Raw genomic sequence first — 23,730 nt, forward strand, 5'->3', positions numbered from 1 at the left:
ATAGAAGTTCTAATACCATTTCTTTGTAGTTTGCGACAGGATGGTTACTTTTATCTGAGCTTGGTTTACTGCAACATAACACTATGATGTTGTTCACATCATGAGTTTGTTCATGAGCATTAAATAAAGTCCTCACAGTCTTTCAATTGTACTGAGTTTATACAAACGTTAAATGTAACTGTAAGGAATCTTTGTTATCAGAATCAGATGAGAGTGTAATGATAGAAGTAGTTATTCAATTATCAGTTTTATGAACTCTTTGGAATGATCACCAGTGTAATGACGTCTAACTGGCAGAAAATTCTTATTACTGTAAAGCTAGTCAACAATCTAAAATGGCTAGAAATATAAAACTCGAAACCACAAGACAGAAATCAAGGAGGAAAAATCCAGTGTGAGAATTTGATACAGTATAGTATACACTGTACAATTAGCCAATTAATCTACTACTGCTGCTTGTTTCCCTGCACCATATCAAAGCTTAGTACGGGCAAACTTCACTCTGTGTTTCAGGAGTCTATTGTAGCCAGCTTTGAACACCATGTTGCAATCACTAGACTGGCACAAACATTCATACTAACTAATTTAAAACTATTTAGTATGCCTACATAATACTGTAATAATATTCACTGTAAACAAGTAGGCTGCAAAAACTGGCATCCTGCTCCATCAAAGACCATGAAAAAAATCCTAACTAATGACAGAAACATCATTTATTAACTAAAACATATTGTTCCAGACAGCAGCAATCTACGGATAGGTCTGTCAAAATCATACCCGCAATTCCTTCATTCTCTAATCTCACAATATTTATTGTAGCAACAGTTCCTAGTTCTTATTTCTTTTATTTAGGAAAAAAAAAAAGGACACGACAAAATGTTTTGGACAGATAACGGAGAAATAAATGAAGAACAGAAACGATCGGTGCTGCTAGCTCTTCTATACAGGATTGTCTTCAAAACAACAAATGTTCACAAAGAGAGCTGGGAAAATCAGTCCAGGAATACAGAAAATTTTGAAGCTTTTCAACATGAACCATATTTTTTAAGCAACAGAGGATCAAGGAGAAATTATAGAAAAGAAAAAAACCACAAAAATCAAAGCATATCAAAGAAAGTAAGATTTGGTAGCAAATTATTTAAAATAAACTAGCAGAACTTAAAAAATTAAATTATAAAAAAAAAGGGTAGGCAGTTTAAGTGTTTCTGACTTACATGTAGGTCTCTGGAGAGGGTGACATTGCTCATATCAATTGCTCGAGGAGTATAACCATGGGCTGTATCTACAGAGATCTGAATGACAAATGTGCAAAACAGTCAAGTTATGCAAGCATTTAATATGAAGAAGTTATCATTAACGAGGTAGGAAAGTAGTGAAAGAACTTCTGGAAAAAGTAACTTGTACATATCTAGAGAGCAAAAAGATCCTATGTAGCCCAACTGAAAATAAACTAAGGTTGTAAACTTAAGTGAGAATTAGGCGAAGATCAACAAAGTTTGTTCCCAAGGACAGCCAGCCATCAGACACAAATTCCTCTCATTCAAAGGCAAATTTTACTTGAACTCCTTTAGGGTTTTAACCTACCTACTGTGGATCAGGCCATACTGAAGTTATAATAAAATCTCTGCATTTTCTAGAGATTTTTTTTTCTCAGCAGGCAAAATCTCAGACAATCACGTTGAAGGTGAATTCAGGCAAAAATCAAACTCTGAATTTGGCTTTTCAACCATATTTCTACATTTAAGACTAAAATCTACAAAATACTTCTCTTTTATCTTCTGTTCCTCCTCTCTACTCAGAAAATATCCCCATTTTGTCATTCTTTCTTTCCACTGCCTGAATTTGTCACAACTTTGCTCATTACATCGACACAAATGGTCAAAGGTTAAAAAATTATGGAGTTTCTCTGGGTGACAAGCCACTGATACAAGAAGTGTGGCTAGGAAAGGGGAAAAAAGTGTGGCTAGAAAAGGGGCATTGCTAGGCTTTCCTCTACGTATTCTGCAGTAATAGATATATGTCTCCCTCAGGTAGGTCTTCCTACAGAAAGAATAGTGTCCAGACTTTTGCTCCTATTTGTGATATTATTTTAATATGCATTTATATGAGCATGTAGAGTCCTAAAAGTTTGAAGGTTACCTTTCAAAAGGCAGTTATTATTCATAGACAATAGCATAAAGGATGTACAAGCAGCACACTAAATAAGTACTGAGAAAATACTATTTTCTAAAGCAAACAATGCAAGCATTGTTACATTAACATGAAGGTAGTGATTAAATTCACAATCCTAAACATCCATTGGTCAGATTATGTGACCAATACGTCTGTTCTAGAACAAGCAGCAGTCACAAGTATTGAGGCCATGTTCCTGAGAACACAGCTGTGCTGGGCAGGACACATCTCAAGGATGAAGGACCACCGCCTCCCTAAGATCCTGCTTTATGATGAACTTGCCACTGGCTGTCACATGAGAGGAGCTCTGAAGAGAAGATACAAGGACTCCCTGAAACAACATCTCAACCTTGGTCATATTGATCACCATAACTGGTCTGCTCTGGCCTCAAATCGGGAGGCTTGGAGAAACACCATCTATAACGCTGCTGCTTCCTTTGAGAACGCACACAGGATCACTCTCGAGGAGAAAAGACAACGCAGAAAGAATTGTGTCTTGCAGAATATACCACCTAAGGAATCTTTCTGCAATCAGATATGGGATTGGCCTCATTAGCCACCAGCGTGCCTGTAACAAATGTGGATAGAGCCTTTCCCAAATCTTCGTTCGTGAAGTCTAGCCATGATGATGATGGGATGACACCGCATTTTAAAAGCATAATGATTACTAATATGATAATGTACTCTGAAATACAGAAATATTTTAGGTTTCAGAAACTCTTCTAGAAAAGTTATACAAATTCATTATAGTAAGGGAAGATAGTAAACATAGCTACAAAAGTTGTTCTCATATGTTGTTATAATTTGAATCTCAACTAAAAAGCTACTCATTCTGAGATCCTTATGCTTAAAGCATATACAAATATCTCTATCAGTACAGTCTTCGAGACTGGTATTATACACACCAGAAAGTCAGGAAATTTGGAAGTCAGTAATTTTTGAAGGCAATAATAGTGTACAAACTATAATGTGTAGTTTAGCCCAAGTACTAAATGAAATCACTTTATATACACTAGGGTCTATATAGAGCTGAGAGGCAGGTTCAACTGTTCATTTTACACAGTTATATCACCACTCAAACATGTAAATAATGCAGAGCTGAGTGGACAGAAGAGGAAAAGATTTTTCCCCTCCAGTTTATTTCACCTGTTTGTTAGCCCTCCATGTGTGTCTGTGTGAATGAGATTTTCTCACCTCCCTAGTTTAATTGCAAAGTATGTGGAGCTCTAAGAGAACTTAGTGTCACTATTTCTCCATTTTATCCTTACAGAATTTTGATTTCAGAAGTCCATTCGAAAAGATAAAAAGTAATTCATAATTTTGACAATCTATGGATGTAAATGCATGCTGCATTAACACTGATTCTTAAGTTTCCTTGAAAAAAATAAGTATAAAAGTAACTTTTATATGTACTTCTATTTATTTCTTTATATACTTAAAGGTGTCATAAACACCAAATTTCAAAAAATAGCAGACTAAAATCATATTAATACTCACAATTAATATGTAATCACCAGCTGGAGTAAATAATTCTCCTTAATATCACGGTTAATTTTAAATCAGGTGAACAAATCCATTCTTATTTCAGTTTTCTTAACTTTATTTTTTTTTGAAAATGTTTAATAGCATATTACTTTGGAGTAGGGAAATAAAGTTCCAGCTTCAGTGAACAGAAATCCAAAACAACTGTCAGAATTGTACAATCATCTGTGAAAAATGCTTTCACATATTTTTATGCTACAAGTTTATTTCATCACTTTTAAAATCAAAGACCAGAGAGCAGATTTTGCATGCCTTCTTGTTAAAAAGTTTTTAGCAAAATGACTCACTTGACTGGTTTGAGATATGCGACGTGTCCGATTATACAGTGCCATGGAATCTCCCTCCCGTGTTCTTTCAATTCGCCATCCCCAAGCCAGCATAGTTTTTAATGATTCTTTGATTGGCCATCGATAAATTTCTTTCTCCTAGAAGAATGTACATACAATAATTAACTTGTTTATTACAGCTGTACAAAGCAAAAAAAAGAGTTTGGACGTTTCCCGTTTATGAGATGCAAAGAAATGTACTTAAATCAACCCTTACGGCCCAGGGTTAATGAAACGAGGGAAATAAACCATATAAGATATTAAAAAGGTTATTTATAATTTTAGGGTTGGGCAGAAGAATTCTGGACCTGCAGGAAGCTGATAATCTTATCCTGTTAACAGCATTCTCAGACATGAAGTCAAAGGTAGAGCAGTAATTCTCAGGACTAAGTGTTCTGTCTGCTACATGAACCAAAAAAACCAAAATCACAGAATCATAAGAAAGTCTATGTTGAAATAGACCTCTGGACATCATCTACCTCTACCTTCTGTTGAGATCAGACAAGCTAACCTAATTGGGCTATGAAATATTTTACTATATTTTAATGTATTTAATATATTTGACTATAAAATTTACCAGCATTATCACACTTCAGTTTCACCATGAGTTATGCCATATGAATTCAGCCATGTGAGAAAACAGATTGAGTGGCTTATTTAATATACAATAAAACCCTTCTATATCTTTTCAAGGTTTGGGGGAAGGCAACAACCACACATTAACTGACGTACTCCAAATAATCTTTTAAAATTATATAAACACAAGATGATATTTTCAGTGATATTTCAACCACCCTGAACGAACAAATTCCTTACCTTTTCAGATAGTAACTTATATTGTTTCATTAATGGTTGCACTTTCGCAGATTCAGAAAATGTTTCACCATATGTCCATCCATTGGCAAACTGAAAACAGCAACAGTAAGTAAGGAAAAAACGGAGAAAAGCAAAAAATTATGAAAAATCCTATTTTTATTGGTATAAATTAACTGAACAATGCTTCTGCAGACCTGTTCTCTTAAAGTTTCCTTTCTACCATTTTCTCAACATTTTCTCAACCAACATTTATATTATCTGTACATTGAAAAGTGAATCATGTAGTGTGCCATCTTTTTGCGAATTAATGATTACCCAAAGCTATCATATCAATACTCTTTTCTTTTGCAGATTTATATGGAGCAGAATATCATGCTAGAGTGGAGTAACTATTTCTAACAGTGGACAAACAAATGGCACAAAGGAATAAAAATGCTAAAGACCTTTTTTGCTTAAAAAAAAAAGTAATTTCAAGTCCATAAAACTGCTAAACAATTAGCAAGTATGTTTACTCAAAAGTCAACAATAAAAATAATGAAATGATGAAACATTATTTTGAAACACTCATATGCACTTACAGAACTTTTCTTCAAATACATTTCAAGAAAATTATGTGTTTATATCTTATCTACATACTAACTTGTAGCATTATGAAAAACAATAACTTCCAGAGTAAAACATTTTAAAAATGAAATGGATTCAAATAAAAAAATCTGATTTTGCTTTAACAGGAACATAGATTTTACCTTTTCCATTGACCATTTATCATGAGCATGTTCTGCATATTTGTTAATGAAATATTCTAGCTTTTCAGGGATTGTAATGCTGAAAGTGAAGAGAAAATTAGCATTATATCACACATGCTAAAATGTGAATGCTTTTGTTTTGAAGAAAACTTCAAAATATATAACTAATAATGCATACATCAATTCAACACATCTTACTGTGCTATTCTTCCTCACCTACAGTTTGCTCCAAGGCCTAATTAAATCAAGGAAGAAATCTGAATTATTTAATGGGCACTGAATGACAATCACAGCTGCTGTAGGAATTTTACTTCTTTGAAATGTGTGCAGGGAAAATCAATAATGATATTGAGCACTCATGCTTCTTGACACATATTTCTTTTACTATCATTTTCTTAGTATTAAAGATAAAACTATGACTTATAGTTTCAGAATTATGGTAGTAACTTATTGCACATGTCCATTATAAACTAAGTGCGATAACAGTCCTTCTAGAAACACATCATCTATTTTATACATTCCTAGAAATTATATTATATGCTTGAAGCACACTAACTTATGCAACTTGAAAATTATATGCCTAACGCTTTATTTTCCAACACACCAGTGAATATTTAAAATACTAAAATCCTTATTCAAAATAATAAAAAGCCACACAAATTAATACACTAGCCTTTCAAGAGGTGTACAAGACAGTGTAGAAGTTAAGGTTTCTGAGGTAGTAAAGAAAAAGGAATGATTTTTAGTTGTCAAGCAAGATAGAACCTTCTTCGAGAAATAATTTATCAAATATCAGTAGTTTTCTTCATCTGCATTCTTACAAATGAAAAGGATTAACTGCTTCTTGGTCATTGCTGAAATAACAAAATCTTCCCTTCTAACACATAGGATTTGGTAGTAGAAGTGTTACAGTGCCACCTACTGCAAAGTAGAAGAGTCTGGATTTTAATTTTCAGTCATAAGAAAAAGCAGAAATGTAAACCAGAAATGTCTGAGTAACAGTTTGCAAGAGCCTAACCACATAAAAAGGTCAGAAAATATTCATCCAGCACTGTCATCAGTTTTTTTATTGTTTGAAAGAATGTATTTCAGGGGGAACTCTACTAGTGCTATAATACTTCAAATAATTTCAGAAATGCAGTGAACTGACAAGTACAAAAATGTCCTATTACCTACAGCTTAATATAAATAGGTCTAGTAGTAAGCAATGTGATCCAGGATTTGCATGTTAAAAGAATGTTAAGATAATTTGTAGGTGACATAGAATTAGTGCTTTCTTTTTCTTGAAATATCACAGAACTGGTGACTGTATGGCAAAGTGACCTATGGTTTCAGTAATGTTAAGTAACATTTTCTAAGTTTTTCAAATATATTCTGTCTATCTACAATTTTTCTCAGAAATAACACCAGATAAAATAATATTCAATTCGCTAAATGATAGCATAATATTCTCACTAAATTTTGCTAAACCTTCATATATTTTAAATACATTTTAGACAAACAAATTTTCATGGTGGCTGAAGTGATTTCTATATTCCAGACTAGACTGTGGCTTTTACTACCATATTTCAATGTGCATACATGTACAAGCATGCTGTAACAAAGATATCAACCTACTGACAGCATTTTGTGTGCTGAATACAGGCAGAAAACTCACTGAAGCAATTGAAGCAAATGTCTTACAAGAGGAATTTTTAAAGATTCAGTGCATAGCCACACTTCTGTAAGACTGTTCTATAGAAAGGAAAACAGCATGCTGGCTGTAGTCAAAAATCAGGGCAGAAAATTTCCATTTAGATACGTGCTCTGTCTGCTAATGTACTTAAAAAATCATGGTCAGAGTACGACGCCCAGAGAGAATGAATATCTTTCTGCCCAATTCCCCATTATTCATAATAAAATGACTATGTGAATCCATGATCAAACATAATTTTCTGTAGGTACACTGTCACTCACACATACTGGAATTAATGTCTTGTCACATGTTAATAATGACAGGGATGAGTAGGCTAGTCTACTTTTTCAACTCCTAAAAACATAATGGTTTGTTTGCAGCAGACACATAAAGATAATTGGACAATTCTATCTTCAGGGCAAAAATGCATTAAAAATATTCTCATTTGACCAAGAAATTAGTTATGTAACGTGATAGTTATTGCTTTACATGATTTAAAATAAATATTTAAGTAAAAATAAAAATTTAAGGTCTCAATTTTATCTAGAAGATAAGCATTCCAAAGAGAAGAAAAGCTGTAAGTTCCCATTATTCCAAACAACAGATTTTCCCCCCCCTCTTTTACACATTCACAATTAAAAAAAAAACTAGTTGCAATGAAGTAATTCCTTACTTTGAGGTATCAACAGGTTGAGGATTAAAGTTCCCATCTGAATCCATTGAAGCCTGTTTTTCCATCATATTGACATAATTTGATTCCATGTAATCTGGAGGTAAGGCCCCAGCAACTGCGCTCAGACAAGGCAAAGCCAGTTTGAACAGTTCTTGTTCATATTTCTGTGGAAAACACCAGGAATAGAAAGTGAGTAGTGAATAGGAACTTTCAGCATCATTGCTGAAACTGATACAGGTATGTGTGAAACCAAGCAGCCACAGACTGGCTTTCTTGATGAGAAACTGAATCTTTGTTCTGAAAATAAAACTGACTGTCTAAAGCATGTAGATAAAGCTAGGATCAAGTCTTGCTCTTGCTCAAATAAATGAGAAAAGTGCTGACTTCACTGGCAGAAAAAATAGACATTTTTCAGATACCTAAGAAGAAAATATAGCACAGGAATATGCACAGCATTCCGAAATACTTAGATTTGAAATGAAACTGATGAAATTTTAAGCAGATTTGTTAAAAACTGTCACAGAATGAATAAATACATAACAAGGTGTATTATTAAATTTTTTTCCAGCATAGAATTGATTCAAGGGTGCTGCAACTACAACTACTAAGCAGAGAACTGTACAGATCTATAAAGAGATATATAACAAGATTACTGCTTTACTGATATATATTTTTTTAATGAGCAGAAAAATGGTATACCTACATTAAAGTAGAAGTTATAAGAGAAAGATTTAAATTTACTAAAGTCTGTATCTTTTCCTTCAAAGTGCATAATACAGTACTGACAAAAGCTGGGTAAAAATCACAGATTAAAGAAAAAAAGATTACACAGTAAGGATTTTACAGTAATAGATAGATATTAAAATTACTTACCTTTTGAGATAAAGCATCAAAAATACCCCAGAACAACTTTCTGGATAAATGAAGTTCTTCTTCTGAGGCAGCACCAAAGTTACCCCATCCGCTTGGCAAACAATAATACTTCCAGCATCTTTCATAATGATTTGTCAGCAACTAAAACAAAACATATTTCGAAAGCAAATAAAATTATCTATTGAGGTCCTTCCATTCTGACACTTGACCATTACAGACATTACCAGAAAAATTTCTATCTTTTTATCAATAGTTGATGTTGTGTATCTCTTTTTTAAATCACTGGAGCATATACACACAGAATTAGAAGTTTTTTCATCTTTGTTTCAAAATTTTTTGGAAAAAAATCTTGCAAGTCACAGTCAGTAAAGATCTGACAGGATTCTCTTTTTCCAGTCAGAACAAATGTCAAGGTGGAAAAATGAAGACATTCATAATAAAAATCTGCACCATTTATGCACAAAAATGTGCATAAATAAAGACAGGACTTAAAAAAAAAATTCTGATGTGCAGAAGTGAGGATTTTGATAACCAAAAATATAATCTTGATACTGCACATTTCTGTTATACTTTTAATGGATCAGAGGGGAAAAAGAACAACAATACATGTAATATATTTTTATACCTTCATATTTAAATAATCTATTAATATCTATTTACTACTTAAATTGGTTGGATGATTAAAGAAAAAACAGAGATAAGAACTTACATGCATATAGCCTGTAAAAAGACAAAAGTTTTATCATTTATGTAGAACCACAGGAGTCTCAGAAATATGGACTCTAAGAGTCAAATATGTATCTGAATATATTTTTTCAAACTATACTCTATTACACAGTGGTCAGACAAGTTTGCTTTTAGACTGCAGGAGCATACTAATATATATACATATATGCTTTTAAACCTAGTCAAGAGAGTAAAGGTAGGTCTTAGCCTTAGAGAAGTACCTGATGAAGCACTGAATATGAATTAAGAGGAAATAAAAAGGCAGCTCTATTCCACAAAGTTTGCAATATATTATACAGGAAAAACGCCACAGATTTGAATTCACTTGTTGCTTAAACTGAGGAAACTTTTAACTGTAGAAACTAGCAAATGTATTCACAGTAGGTAACTCTGTATTCTCATTAGCCTCCATTATTTCCTCCTCTTTTCCCATTGAAAATTACATTTTCAGATGCCTGATTAACTTACAGTTGCCTTTTTAGATTACTATAATCTGTTTGCCAGTACAAACCCATAAGGAATACACAGAGTACTTTCAAATCAGAAACACATTAATAGATACAGGTAGGAGTCCCTTGTTAAATCACTGAAAAACAGTTTATTGTCAGTGAAACCTCTTAAAAGTTATAGGTCTATCATCAGATAAAGAGTTCACTTTCCTCAGAAACTCCTATTACTTGTTTAGGGTCAATGGACAAAATCTTTTGCTAACACCATGGTTCTCTTCACATCTATATTCTTGCAAGCCCTGACTTGACAAAAGATCCAATTATTATTTCCTTACTGTTCAGTTCAGCAACATGGGAAACACTGCAGTCAGGACTCTCAGTATCATAAAGCCTGCTCTTTCAGATGAACAGATGTCAAGGACCTGGGGTTGTTCCTTCCCAAAAAACAAAACCCTGAAGGACTGTAGCCATGGAGAGAGTACCAAGTTACTCTTTGGTTTTAGCAGCACACAAAATGTCATAATGCATTAGAAGGGTCCACTTTAGGGCAACATACACAGACACTGAAGAATGTCAGATCCGGCATCGTAGTTTGATCAAGGACTTCTTAAGGAACAGAAACAAAATTATGAAGTCCTTGGCAGGACTTCAGCAGCAGGTCCTGGGTTTGAGACTAATGTTTTAAGTTCCTCCTCTGATAGGCTTTAAAATCATAAAAATATATCAAATAAGAAAAGATTAAATATCTCATTCAGAGTGGAAGTGGGAAAGTACTTAAAAGGACTGCTGAAAAACAGTAGGTAAGGTAGGAACCCACATGTTTCTTAGAACTGATTATGATGATATTCTGAGGAATCTTCTCAGAAAAAAAAAACACACATTTTTCTTGTGCATTAGGAATCAGAACAAAAAAATATGGATAAACTTTTGGGATCTAAAAACAAAATGAAACTTCATTACTAAATATGTATTTATTAGATTTCCAGGTACCAACTACAGAAAAAGAATCTGTTTTCCAAGAGCAAGGAAAACCAAAGCCAAGGACAGAAGTAAGGGTACATACAGACTATAAATTGCTATGTTTTGTGCACAGGATTCTGCCCCTTTCCCCCAAAGGTTTTTCTTTTCTATGTCCACATGGGCTAAAACAAGCTGGAGATAAAGGAGAAGCAAAGACTAGACTCAGACGTCATGATTCTATATGAATTGATGTAAATCAGACTGAATTTCTCCCAAAGTAACAATTTATCTTTAAAAACCACAGCCTTAGATTACTGTGGAGTGGCGATAATGTAGCAAAGATTATAGGGAATATTCTCCATTTTCTGTTGAATACTAATATATATATTTTTACCTTGAGAGGCATCTTTGCATGTTCATTTAATAGAGGAACATCAAATACTAATCTTCTCAGCAAATGCTGCATCATGGAAGGCCGCAACTGCCTAAAAGCAGACAGACCATTTCAAAGGGGTGTACCAGCACAGTTTCATTCAAATAATTAACTATTACATTAACACAACATATCAGTTCTATGTCATTACAATTCTTCAAATTCATAAAAACTGGACAGAAAAAAAAGGCGTCCAGAAGAAAGCAAACAAGTGCATACCAATATTGTGAACAAGCTGCAAATCAAACGTTTCAAAGAAGCTGAGAAAATACCTTATCAATAGACAGAAAAAAGCAGGAAAAAAATACTCAATTTTGATATTGTGTATTAGGATCACCTAATGAGAAAAGGATATAATGTAAATTTCTTGTAATATATCTCAATGGTTCTTAAAATATCCTAGAAACTAATAAAGACATAAGAGCACTATCTCTTTAGATGTCCTAAACAAGACACACAGCAGTGGACACAACCAGAAAGACAGTAGAAATAGTTATAATATGTATGTTAGAATGGCATGAACATTAAAGCTTTCCAGATAAATAACAAGCTCTGGTCCATTTTATTGGTTCCTATCATAGTAATAGATATATATAATTGTCAATGTGATATTTATTTAAAGAAATGCTATCTAGTACTTTTTACAGTATTATAGTATAAATATCTGTAATTCCTGAATGCATTTCCACACTATGAAAAAAATCACTGTGAAATATTAAAAAAAACCCAAAACATCTCTGTTGAACTGAAAGCCTATATATTAACTTTAACTAGAAATTGAATTCGTGTTTAGTCAACTTCTGATAACTAAGCCTGTAGGTTTTTAAAAAACTTGGGTAATAATTAACTGGTTTTGAGTCTGCAGACACCCAGACAAAATTTGTCCCATAGGTATCAATAATCAGGTATAACAATATTAGTCATTGACTAGGATTTCAAATGTAAAACACAGTAAATAAAAATCTACATAGAACTGTATAAGTTCCATGCAGATCAACCACACTTCCAATCTGCATAGATAAAAGTATTTAAATGGAAATTCAGTGTATGTATAATTCCACAATTCCAGAGCTCTGTCTTTTTGCAGTACCTCCTCTTAGTTAATCACAAAGGATTTAATTTAAAAGATTTGGTAACAACAAAATAACTGAGGAGTGATATGGGTAATTAATAAAGCTGCAAATTGAATACAGTATATTAAAAACCATACAATCATTTGGCAGGAAAAAAAAGTCTTAATTATGTTACTGGTGGCACAGTTCTGAATTCCTCTATTATAAATATCACAGGTTACTTTATCACTTAGCATTCCTGTACAGCCAGGAGTATTTCCTTACCCACAGATTGACAGCAAACACTCTTCAATAGAATCTCGCTGAGCTTTGGTAAGAGAGCATCCCTTTGAGAGTCTGTACACAGTATGTAACAAGGAATCAATGAGGGAAGCGTGGTGCTCTGTGCCAGCAAAAAGAGGAGCACATCTGGTCAAGAGAGGCAAGACTGCTGTGCAAAGGTATCGATTCAGAGCCAAAGCCATATCCGTAGCACTTAAAGCAGCCTACGAATTAAATGGGACAGAAATTAGACTTGTCTCATCAATGTTGTTACAAATGAAAGGAATTTTTTTGGTTTTTTTCTTTTGTAGTAGTTACAAAGAGGGAAATTTCCAAAACACAAATGAGGATTTGATACCTACTGAAAGCTAGATGCCTATCTCCTTCTCCTACTTCTGAAGTCTCATAAATGGTTTTTGTTTTGTTTTTGAGGATGAAAACAGAACGCTAAAGGTAGCCATTCAAAAATAAAACAACTTCCAAGACTACATCGAAGAATGTCATAGTTGCTTAACAGAACACTCCAAAATCAGGTAATACCAGTCAGTATTTTTGTTATGATCAAGGCCAAGTTACATGTGAGAAAAAAAATCCTCCCCTGCTCTTTCTTAGATATCTGGATGAAAAGGACCTGAGGGTGCTGGTTCTTTTCATGAGTCACCGTGTGCCCAGGTGACCAAGAAGGCCAGTAACATCCTGGCTTGTATCAGCAATAGTGGGGTCAGCAGGACCAGGTCAGTGATTGTTCCTCTGTACTTGGCACTGGTTAGACTGCTCCAGTTTTAGGCCCCTCACTGCAAGAAAGACATTGAGGTGCTGGAGAGAGTAAAGAGAAAGGCAACAGAGCTGGTAAAGGGTTTGGAGCACAAATCTTATGAGAAGTGGCCAAGGGAGCTGTGGTTGTTTAGCCTAGTGGAGAAAAAAAGGCTCAGGAGAGACCTTATCAATCTCTACAACTACCTGAAAGGAGGTTATAGTGAGGTGGGGGTCAGTCTCTTCTCACAAGTAACAAGAGACAGGACAAGACAAAATGGCCTCAAGTTGCACCAGGGAGGTTTAGATTGATTATCAGGAAAAATTTCTTCATGGAAAGGGCTGTCATTGGAGCAGGCTGCCCAGAGAAGCAGTGGAATCACAATCCCAGGAAGTGTTCAAAAAACTTAAATATGCTAAAAAAATTGGATATGGCACTTGAGGACATGGTTTAATGGTGAACCATGGTGGTGCTAGACAGATGGACTTGATGATCTTAGAGGCCTTTTCCAACCTTAACAAATCTATGATTCTAAATAACAACATAATTATTTTCAGAGTTGACATAATAGGTCAGACAGGAAAACTAAAGTCAATGTCTTAGCCCTCATAATAGCTCTCTAAATCTAATCTTTCTGGACCAAGACATTTAAGAAAAATTAGATTGAAATAAGCCTCACAGAAAAAAAAGGTAGCAATATTGAGGAGGAACTAGACCAAAAAAATCTGTCATTTTCTAAATAACAATGCAGGTGCCTCTAAAAAATGCACAGAGATGAACACTTTCTGTGTATCTTTGGAAAGAGGCTCTCAGTTACATGCTTCACCAGCAGCTCATCTGATTTTGATTCCATAGCACCAGCTCAGAAAACCTCCTGGGGAAAGGCATTGCATCTTTTATTGTATGGGTAACAGTGGGGGCTCTTATAAAGTGAGCATTATTCTGGACAATTCATCTCCAAGTAATATCAAATTTCAGCAGCAACACACAGTACATCCAGAATTTGAGAAATGCAGAAGACATGAAGACACAAAAAATGTTTTTCTGAGGAATGAAAAATGCTTTAGTGTTCAGTAAGAATCAAAATAAAAACAGACTTAAACCCTTACTGTATCTAAAGATGCAGCAGCACGAAGATCTGGCAGAAAGCCAACTTCAAGAAGGTGTAGAAGAAAATCCTGGTCCTCAATTCCATAGACCCTGTCAAGGAACAAAACCATGGCTGCCTTGTGATCTGGGCAAAACCCCGCAGACATGTCAGGTTCCACCACAGTACCATCTAAAAGGAAGAAACAAGACTTCAATGACAAGGATCATCCTTCATCAGCAGACCAGGCAGTCTAAGCATCTTCCCCATGGTTTTATTACGAAAAGGCAATATATTTGAAGTTAAATGAAAAAGAATGCGTAAGGCTAATTCTATCCAGAGAGACCTCAAAGTCCATACATGCTTTTCTGTTTCTGCTTTGTGTATCAAGGAACGCTTACCAGGTGATATTCTGATATGCTAAGTACTCAAAACATAATAATTAATCTATAGAACTACCTAGTTTTTAGAAGAAGCAGACAGAAAGTAAAAATTACAACAATTCTACATCAAATATCCTGGAAATGCAGCATTGGTGACCATATCTGTAATGTGTGACGAAGAATTAAGAATGTACTAAAAAGTTCTCTGTATCTGAAAACTTTTGAAATATCTGAAATATCACTGAAATATCACTGAAATATTTTAAAATGTTGATACTTTCATTTTGAAAAGCAATAAGCAATTCTGTATCTATGAGCTGCACTCTGCTACTGAGATATCACCTACTGACTTATTACTACTTGGAACATAAATAAATAATGGTGTTATAGAAGGATTAATCTTTTTATCTCTTCTACAGTAACCTATTGGGCAATCTTGTGCTGTGAGTTCTTAGAAAATCCAAGTTGCAATTATAATGCTCTCTCTCCAGACACCTTAAAAAGCAGATGTAACTCCTTTCCCCTTTTTATATAGATGCTCTCATAGCTCCCAAAATTGCAACCAATTCTATATAGGCAGAAAATATATTTGCCTATATATGTCACATCTATAATTTCACCACAGTTGCTGAAGAACAACTCTGGTGTCTTAGTAAGATCTGCTAGAAACAATTGATAGGGTTAGAACAACAAAAGCTAACGATTATACTGTTGAGAAAATATATCTTAATTTTTAAAAATTGTTTATAAAAACCAAAAGCATGTATTCTTAAATTTCTTTTTAAAGTGGTAATAGATTTTCATAACTCAGTTTAATGGGATTTACATCAGTGATGAGAGTACACAGAATTATTGACTACCGCATGCAAAAAATATTTTTGAAACATGTTTGAGATACACAATTTCTCCTCTAATTCACATAATAAATAGTTTAATTTCTATAGTATTTTTAATTGCTGAGAAAAGTATGAGTGTCAATACATCAATAAATTACAAAACATAATAGGATGGGATAAAAAACTGCAGAACAACCATATTACCTTTAGCTATGGTTGGCATGTGGAAAGGAATACTAATTACTCCCACCAAATCTTCCAGTGGAATCAAAGACCGTAGAATTGATCTGATTCTAATGGCTTCCCCTTTACCAGCATGGATTAGCTTAGGAAAAAACAAATAAAAAATTAACAAGGCCTTCTTTTTATCTTCAGTATGTGTTCATGGTCTGGAAACTTCCTGAACCATGGACAGACAAAAAATTACTTCTCCCAAAATCACACTCTAATTAACAATGTAAATTTCAAGCAATCTGCATGTATTTGTTCTATTTTGGATGCAAATGTACAAAGTCTAAAAATCTAGTTGTTTGGTTATTAAATAAGACTAAGTTTTCAGACTGGAGTATTAGGTAAAAGAGGTGAACAAAGCATTTAAATATAGCATATGGTGGGAGGGGTGGAGGGAAGCAGAAGCAAATTTTGTGATTAAAAAAGACAGTTTTTCTGTCCTGGTCAAATAAGAACACTTTCAGGTATTCCAGTTGTTTCAGTTTTGTTTTTAAAAAAAGGTAGCAAGAGAGGTAGAAAACAAGACAATTCTTTCATTCAAACAAAAGAGATATTCATACGCTGACTTTATTAAATGTGATAATTTATAAATTAATAAATTAATAAATTTATAAATTTATAAATTTATAATTTATTAAATGTGATAATTTATAAATTAAATTATCTCTTTTTTCAAGTTATTAATCTCTTCAATAATCTTATACTGATCTATACTAATCCATATTAATTAAGGAACATTTCAGGGTGAAATTAAAAGCTACTTATAAGTAAATTTTTGAAGAATAGGAATATATATTGAATCATAAACAACAAATATTTTCAAATACTTTCAAGCTCTTACAAAATAAGTGGTAAGGGTTTGGTTTTTATAGTGTATCTAATTCTTCATATCTAATGCCTAAAACAGTGACATCTTACCTTTGAGAAGGTTTGTCAGTGTGAATAAAGATTATGAGATATTAATGCGTACATTCAAGGATAATGCTATCCCTACATTGTAAAAGAATGTCCTATAATATTTAGTTTGATAACATTTAAACTTTTATGCAATTTAAAGAGTCTGTTTAAATACGTATATGAAGAGTAAAACTGTGGTTTGCAAAAAATAAATCACCCTATCACAACAAATAGGGAAATTTGAGGACTTTGATTGTCACACTGGACAATAAAACAGAAACCAAAAAAAAAAAAACCCAAAAAAATCCACAAAAAAAAAAAATAGCAATGGAATTATTAGTTTTAAAAGAACAGCTTCCAAACAGATTTTTTTTCCTTGCAAGTCATGAAAACACCACATTATGTACACTAAGAAATTATGTAGCCATATCACTGCTTTAATACCTGATAACATGTTACTGTGAAAAAAACAAACAGCAAACCACGGATCAGTCAAACAACTATGCTTTTAATTTTTAATGCATGAAGAATAAAACTTACATGCATTTCAGGGGCACAACGTCCTAAGAGATCAATCAAAGCAGCATAAAAGGTCATGATTGCATTTCCCATGTGAATAGTGTCATCTTCTTGTTCTTCAATTTCTCTGTAATTAGTTAAATGTTACAACAATTAAAAGATGAAAAGAAATACAAGGAAGTAATTTACAACAGTAATAAATAAAGAAAATCTGCTCTAGGTGTAACAGCTTACACAGAGTGGTTTCTGTTAAGTAGCAGACTCTTAGCAGACTAGGACAGAATGTATTTTGTCCCTAAGAGATTGTAGTGACATCTGCTTTGTAACCATTGATACCATTTATCTGCCTCATTTTGCATCAGACATCATTTGCATCAAACTCTTAACTGACTGACAGAGAACAAACAGAATTTCAAAGATGTTTTAATATTTAGAGTTACTCAAATTAGCACTGCAGAGAAAGCACAGTTTAGCACAATACAAATTTCTACTCTTCACAGAATCCAAGGGAGAATCCAACTGATAATTGAGGTGTTAAAACAAACAAGTCATTTCACACCTACGATTATAAAACAAATAGTCAAATATTATGGCAGTGTAAGTGGTTCTACTGCACCTACAGGGTTTTACTAGATCCATTACTTGGGGAAGGTCCATCTCTTGTTGTATCTTCTGATATTTCTATTGCCTCTTCCATGGCAGCAAGTAACCCATTGCCTCCTTCTCCTCTTAGAGCTGGACCAAAACATTCAGGTCGACGAATAAGCAGTCTGACTACAACATTAGCGTTCTCCTCCACACTCTCTCCTACCACACAGAACAAATATCAAGATATAAGATGATAACAAAAAGAGTTCTGAAATATGATCAGAAAAAGGTACACAAAAGTGCAGAGTGCATGTATCAGTAGATGCTTTTAACTACAAAACAGCTTAAATATCAGAACAAAGTTACATAAACATGCATACTCCTTTATTACTGCAATAAAATTATGAAATAAAATGTGTGTTTTAATTCAAAATTAAATAGAGTCAAAGAATTAGCTATGTAGTAAAGGGTGTTTAAAGCATCACTGAAACTACTGATTTGTAGTAAAGACTCACAGCCAAGTGCAAGGGTTAATGAGAGGACTGATATAACTGCTGAATACTAAACTATAACTGCTGGACTACCTAAATCTTCACAAAAAGATGAGGGTTTGGCTCTGCATTTATCACAGAAAGATTTAGGACTCTCTGCTCTACTTTCAAAAGAGATGTTGGCATTTCAAAGATTAAAGCCGAATCTGAAAAATGGAGCATAGGCTCGCAAGATCCCATATGACTTGTGAAATGGGCATCTAAGATAATGTATGTCTTGAACAATTATAGTGTTTCTGCAATTGTCATTTAAATTTACAGTAAATTGTTTAGTTGGCTTGTATTACTATTTAAAACTACAAACTTACTTGAATATTAGAGGAAGTTATAAAATATATAAGCTTCTACTCTACCATTGCAAAAAACAGCAAAACGAAGAAAATCCAAATATCGTTCTCCTTCAACTGGATTCCATCCAATGTCTGGGTAGCCTTTATAAATTAACAAAGGACAACTCTGCAATCCACATCCAGCCAAGTAGCGAACTACCTAATAGCAAAGTAAGATGAAAAATACATTAATTGTGAAAAAGAAGGGAAGTGCAACTTCAAAGGGAAGCATTCCCACTCTTTGTCAAGATATGGTGTCCACATTCTATTATCTCTGACAAAACCATGTCATACTGTGGGCAAATCAGAAGAGCACCCTCTTCATTAGGTTCACTTTCCCAGTCTTTTCCTACTTCTGCTATGACCTACCTGAACTACTTATCTTAATTCCATCATTCCTCTCTCTAGATTACTGCTTTGATATCTGTTATTTCTCTTGCAACTCTCAGCATTACAAATTAGTCAATTTTTCACTATTCCCCAACTAAACACTATCCATAACTGAAGACATGTCCTTTCCTTTATAATGAATAAAAGGTCTGAAATGGGCAGCCCAGGGAGGAGGCGGAGTCACAGTCCCTGGAGGTATTTAAGAAGAGACTGGATGTGGCACTTACTGCCATGGTCTAGTTGACATGGTGGTTTTGGTCAAATGTTCGACTCAATGATCTCAGCAATCTTTTCCAACCTGGTCGACTCTGTGATACTCTTTTATTTTAACCATTCACGTTCACTTGCCTTTTTTTTTCTTTTTTTTTTTTTAAACACACAGCAGTAACACTCCCTGTAATTCAGGCCTAGGGGCTCAGTAGTAGTTTTCAGTTGGCCCTTTCCTTTCTGAACTGTAAGAATTGTAAGCCTAGCCTTTAGCTGGTTTGGACAGCTTCTTTCTGCCAACCATTTATAAGAGTGATAAGTCTGAAAATGTCCTTTTAAACATACATGTTCTTTCCTAAGAAAGGAACATATACACTTATATTACTCCTGACAGATATTTTCCTATGAATATTATACCAACTCCAGAATTCAAGGTCTTCAAGAAAAAAATGGATATTGTAATTCCACTGTCTCACTTTCCATTAGAAAGTGGTTTTAACATCTATCTTTAATCCATCTTTCTATTATTTAACCTGCTTTTCTTATCCACTACTGACATAGCAACTATTATGCTAATCCTTCTTGCAGCAGCAATTTACATATACTATACAATTGTCACAGGCTCTCTTGAGTGTTTTACTCTTTAGTCTAATTAATCCTAATTTCTTAAAACTTTTCTGGAACAGGTTTAAATGATAGGGAAAAGTACAGATAGATATAGGCAGATATCTCTATGAAAATTTGTCATATATTGTAACAAGTTGTCACAAAGCTTCTAGTTACCCCTATTTTGTTATGTCACCACTTCATGTCACCATCCAAAAGAACAACAAAGAAAGATTTTAGCAATAAAGTTTTGTTGAGTGCACTGCTCCAAAAGTAAGAGCTGTTCTTGAGGCAATTCCTTTTTGTTACAACTGTGTGTGCAACAACCAGAAACTCAATTCAACTTTTCAGACCACCAACAGCAAAAACAACCAACCAGATCACAATAATCTTCCCTGGAAAAGTAGCAAAAACTCCCACATAGTCTTGGATTTTGATGACTCTAAGAAACAGGTATCTTCCCCTCTCTATAGGGACAAAAATGCTTGATAAAGACACTACCGACCTTCTCCAGATCAGGCTCCCTTAACGCCAGAGCAAGTTCATTGTTATCCATCACAGACGCTGCTGCAACATCTAAAGGAGTTGATCCTCGCATAGAAGGAGAGGCTGTTAAAATAACATTTAGTTTCAACACCAATTTAATAAAACCAACAAACTCATAGGAAATGCATTAATAATAAATTGCCATGCACTTGCATGAAATCTGACATTGTTATGAAATCAAAATACAATATAGACTTTCAAGCTAGAAACAACTTGTCTTACACATTCCTGTCTCATCAGATACTTTATTTTAAGATCTCATTCTTTCTAATTTTCCTAAGTGACAAAACTTTGTTTTGAGGAAAACGTAGCAATGATTTTATATCTAATACACTGACGTGTTATCAAATCCACTGAAATAGAAAATACCTTTAAGCTTTAAAACATAAGATTATAAGTTATCTACTTCTTAAAAAAAATGGCAGTAACTATAGTGTTGGAAAAATTTGAAGTTTTCATATTGACACTCCAAATTCATTCAATTTGGACACTTTCTCTTCAAAAAGATTTTTAATTTATGCTTCTGTCCTATATCTTTACATTAATAAATTTGTGATCATTTAAAGAAAATTACTAAGAAGACTCCTAAATAATTATATATTCTCAATCACAAGGACTAAATTAAATAAGGATAAATGTATCTCTTCTACAACACTTTGCATAGAAAAGAAAGGTAAACACTTCAAGGTTCATTTCTGGGCACTATACACGCATACCCAAGCAAATGAGTTGTGTATTTCTCCTACTGCCAAAGGCCTATACTGACCAGTCTACAGAAAGAAAGTGCAAGGGTGCAAGCTTGAGCAGTGAGAGATAACCCTAATGAAATGCTGCCAATAATTATTTATTATTCTCTTTCTCGAAACAGGATTATATTCTGTTCCTCAAAATGTACAATCACTAACTCTCTCTGAATGTTCAGGTACATACAAAAAAGTGTATACTAAATTAGCTCAACTTAACGTCAGGGAGGTTGTCTGGAGTTAGCAATACAGTTCATGAAAATATTTTTTCACTGGGAAAAGGAGAAACTTCAATACAGAGCGTAAACAGAGGGATGTAAAAAAATACAGGTGGTTTTATACATAAATTACCTGAAAGTTTTAAATTATATTTTTGGTATAGGATCTCAAAAGCCCCACAATTAATACTTACCAAGGCCAACACTGCTGTTTTCCAATAAATAGCTAAGATGATCAAACATAGCTTTCTGATTCTGTCTGCTGATGCGGCAAAAATAACACAGAAAACGACAGCAGTTTGCCACCATCTTTGGGAAAGTGATTTCCTAAGAAGCAAATAAAAACAGACTGAAGCTCAAACTCTAAGACTGGAATAAAACTTGCAAAAGGTCATTTATGCAAAAGCCTTTTAACCTACTCATATATTGGCATTATATTCACTGCACCTCAGTGAAATTAACTGTTTAGGTTTTGCACTGGAATCAACAGGACTTTCTCAGCAAGTCAGTAACACCTTAAGCCTCAAAGATCAAAGTATAAGCCTGAAAAACAAAAGCTGGGGTCACCCATACATTCTAGATTCCAACATGAAAGAAGGTGAATGCTCATTTTCATAGAGTAATACTTCATTGATTTTTAATTAGTTACTAAAAAGATCTCCCCTTCAAAACACAGTAAGCATATAAAGTGCTATTTGCAATTTTTTCTTTAAAGCACCTGAAATTACAATGCTAATGATATCTTCCTCTGGAATGGAACGACTGATTCTTCTAGAAACTTAGTCAACTATCATGCTAATGGTAATTAACTAGAGGTTATGGTCCCACTACCTCCAGTGACATCTCAGAGCCTTATGGGATAAAGCTTTGAACAGCTATATTCTACACTCTTTGGTTTTAACAGTGAATTGCTTTACCTTGGATTCTCCTCCACCAAGTACATTAACCATCACTTCCATGACAGTTTCATGCATGCCTAAAGCTCTCATGAGATTTGGATGTTGGTAAAATACTTTATTATTCATGATGTCTCTACAGGAAAACAAAATAAAGAAAATGTTATGGACCAATAATTTACCTATTATGTTATTAGCAAAGCTGATTTACTGTGCAATTCTTCACCATCATGTGAGGTGAAAAATTACCCCAGGGACTTTTTCACACTGCATTTCAATCTCTCTTGTCTATTTTTCTATGCACATTGTGGAAGAACCTGACCTTTATTTTCCTATAGTTATTGCACTAATTGCCAATTGATTACAGCAGAGTAGGATGTTATTCTGTTTTCATTAGATAGTCCATTCAGATCTAAGACTATTTTCTGACAAGAACATCATCAAAACTGTTATATTAGTTTAAATTTTTAGTTCAATTATTCAATATATTTGACATAATATTCTTTTCAGATTATTTCAGCCTTGAGACATTTTCTATTTGCCATCAAAACAAAAAAAATGGTACAAGGAAAGAGAATGTATACCCAGCTATCCTCTAAGTGTCAAAGACAGAGGCTGCATAAATATTAACCTTAATTGATGAGTTACTGCTCAAAAGAACTCTTCTCTCCTACATAATTCAGCACAATAGATTTGCATACTTAAAATGAGTCTTGAAGTTCATAATGTCAATAAAAATGTCTGGTTTAAAAAGTAATTAAATTTCTAAAAACTATAATTAGTCTTGAAATCACATACAACCCATAAAAAATGTGAAAGTAGTTAGATCACGGAAGAAAAGGACTAGCAGGTCTCTAGGAAAATACTGTTTGCAACTGCTCAAATTTCATTATATGTTTTATAACAGTCCTTTTCTTATTTTCTTTTTTCTGACCTAAACCCTTGCACTCAGGCAAGGAAAATTTCAGCCTTTAAGAAGATGAGATGTGAAGAGAACTATTCCATTACTCTAAAAGCTATACATTCACGACTATCAGTCACGCAACAAAATGCATGTAGTATGTCTGATGTAGATGACACTATCAGAGTTTTTGAGAGTCAAAATGTCACTTCAGGACTGGTCAGCAACATTGCACTACTTTGGCAAGTACATCTACTTTCAGTGTTCTGTTTAAATGTGGACTGCACTATAAAATGTCTCACTTAAGAAAAAAAATCGGAACA

The 23,730-nt window shown here is 33.8% G+C and overlaps 1 protein-coding gene across 4 annotated transcripts in view; it reads right to left on the bottom strand.

The window, feature by feature from the left end:
* Positions 1-23,730, bottom strand: part of RYR2 (ryanodine receptor 2) — a 394,356-nt gene that overhangs the window by 100,574 nt on the left and 270,052 nt on the right. For all 4 annotated transcript variants that reach the window (XM_064648733.1, XM_064648734.1, XM_064648732.1 and 1 more), the window contains 16 exons: positions 22,528-22,642; positions 21,805-21,937; positions 20,609-20,712; positions 18,925-19,060; positions 18,053-18,239; positions 17,454-17,559; positions 15,990-16,110; positions 14,589-14,758; positions 12,729-12,949; positions 11,353-11,443; positions 8,824-8,964; positions 7,951-8,114; positions 5,603-5,681; positions 4,857-4,946; positions 4,002-4,139; positions 1,215-1,292 (listed from right to left, as the gene is read on the bottom strand). In XM_064648733.1, coding sequence (XP_064504803.1) covers positions 1,215-1,292; positions 4,002-4,139; positions 4,857-4,946; positions 5,603-5,681; positions 7,951-8,114; positions 8,824-8,964; positions 11,353-11,443; positions 12,729-12,949; positions 14,589-14,758; positions 15,990-16,110; positions 17,454-17,559; positions 18,053-18,239; positions 18,925-19,060; positions 20,609-20,712; positions 21,805-21,937; positions 22,528-22,642 — 2,074 coding nt within the window. The remainder of the gene's footprint in view (positions 1-1,214; positions 1,293-4,001; positions 4,140-4,856; positions 4,947-5,602; positions 5,682-7,950; positions 8,115-8,823; positions 8,965-11,352; positions 11,444-12,728; positions 12,950-14,588; positions 14,759-15,989; positions 16,111-17,453; positions 17,560-18,052; positions 18,240-18,924; positions 19,061-20,608; positions 20,713-21,804; positions 21,938-22,527; positions 22,643-23,730) is intronic.

This window comes from Pseudopipra pipra, chromosome 3 (genome assembly GCF_036250125.1).
Source record: "Pseudopipra pipra isolate bDixPip1 chromosome 3, bDixPip1.hap1, whole genome shotgun sequence".
NCBI classification, from domain to species: Eukaryota; Metazoa; Chordata; class Aves; order Passeriformes; family Pipridae; genus Pseudopipra; species Pseudopipra pipra.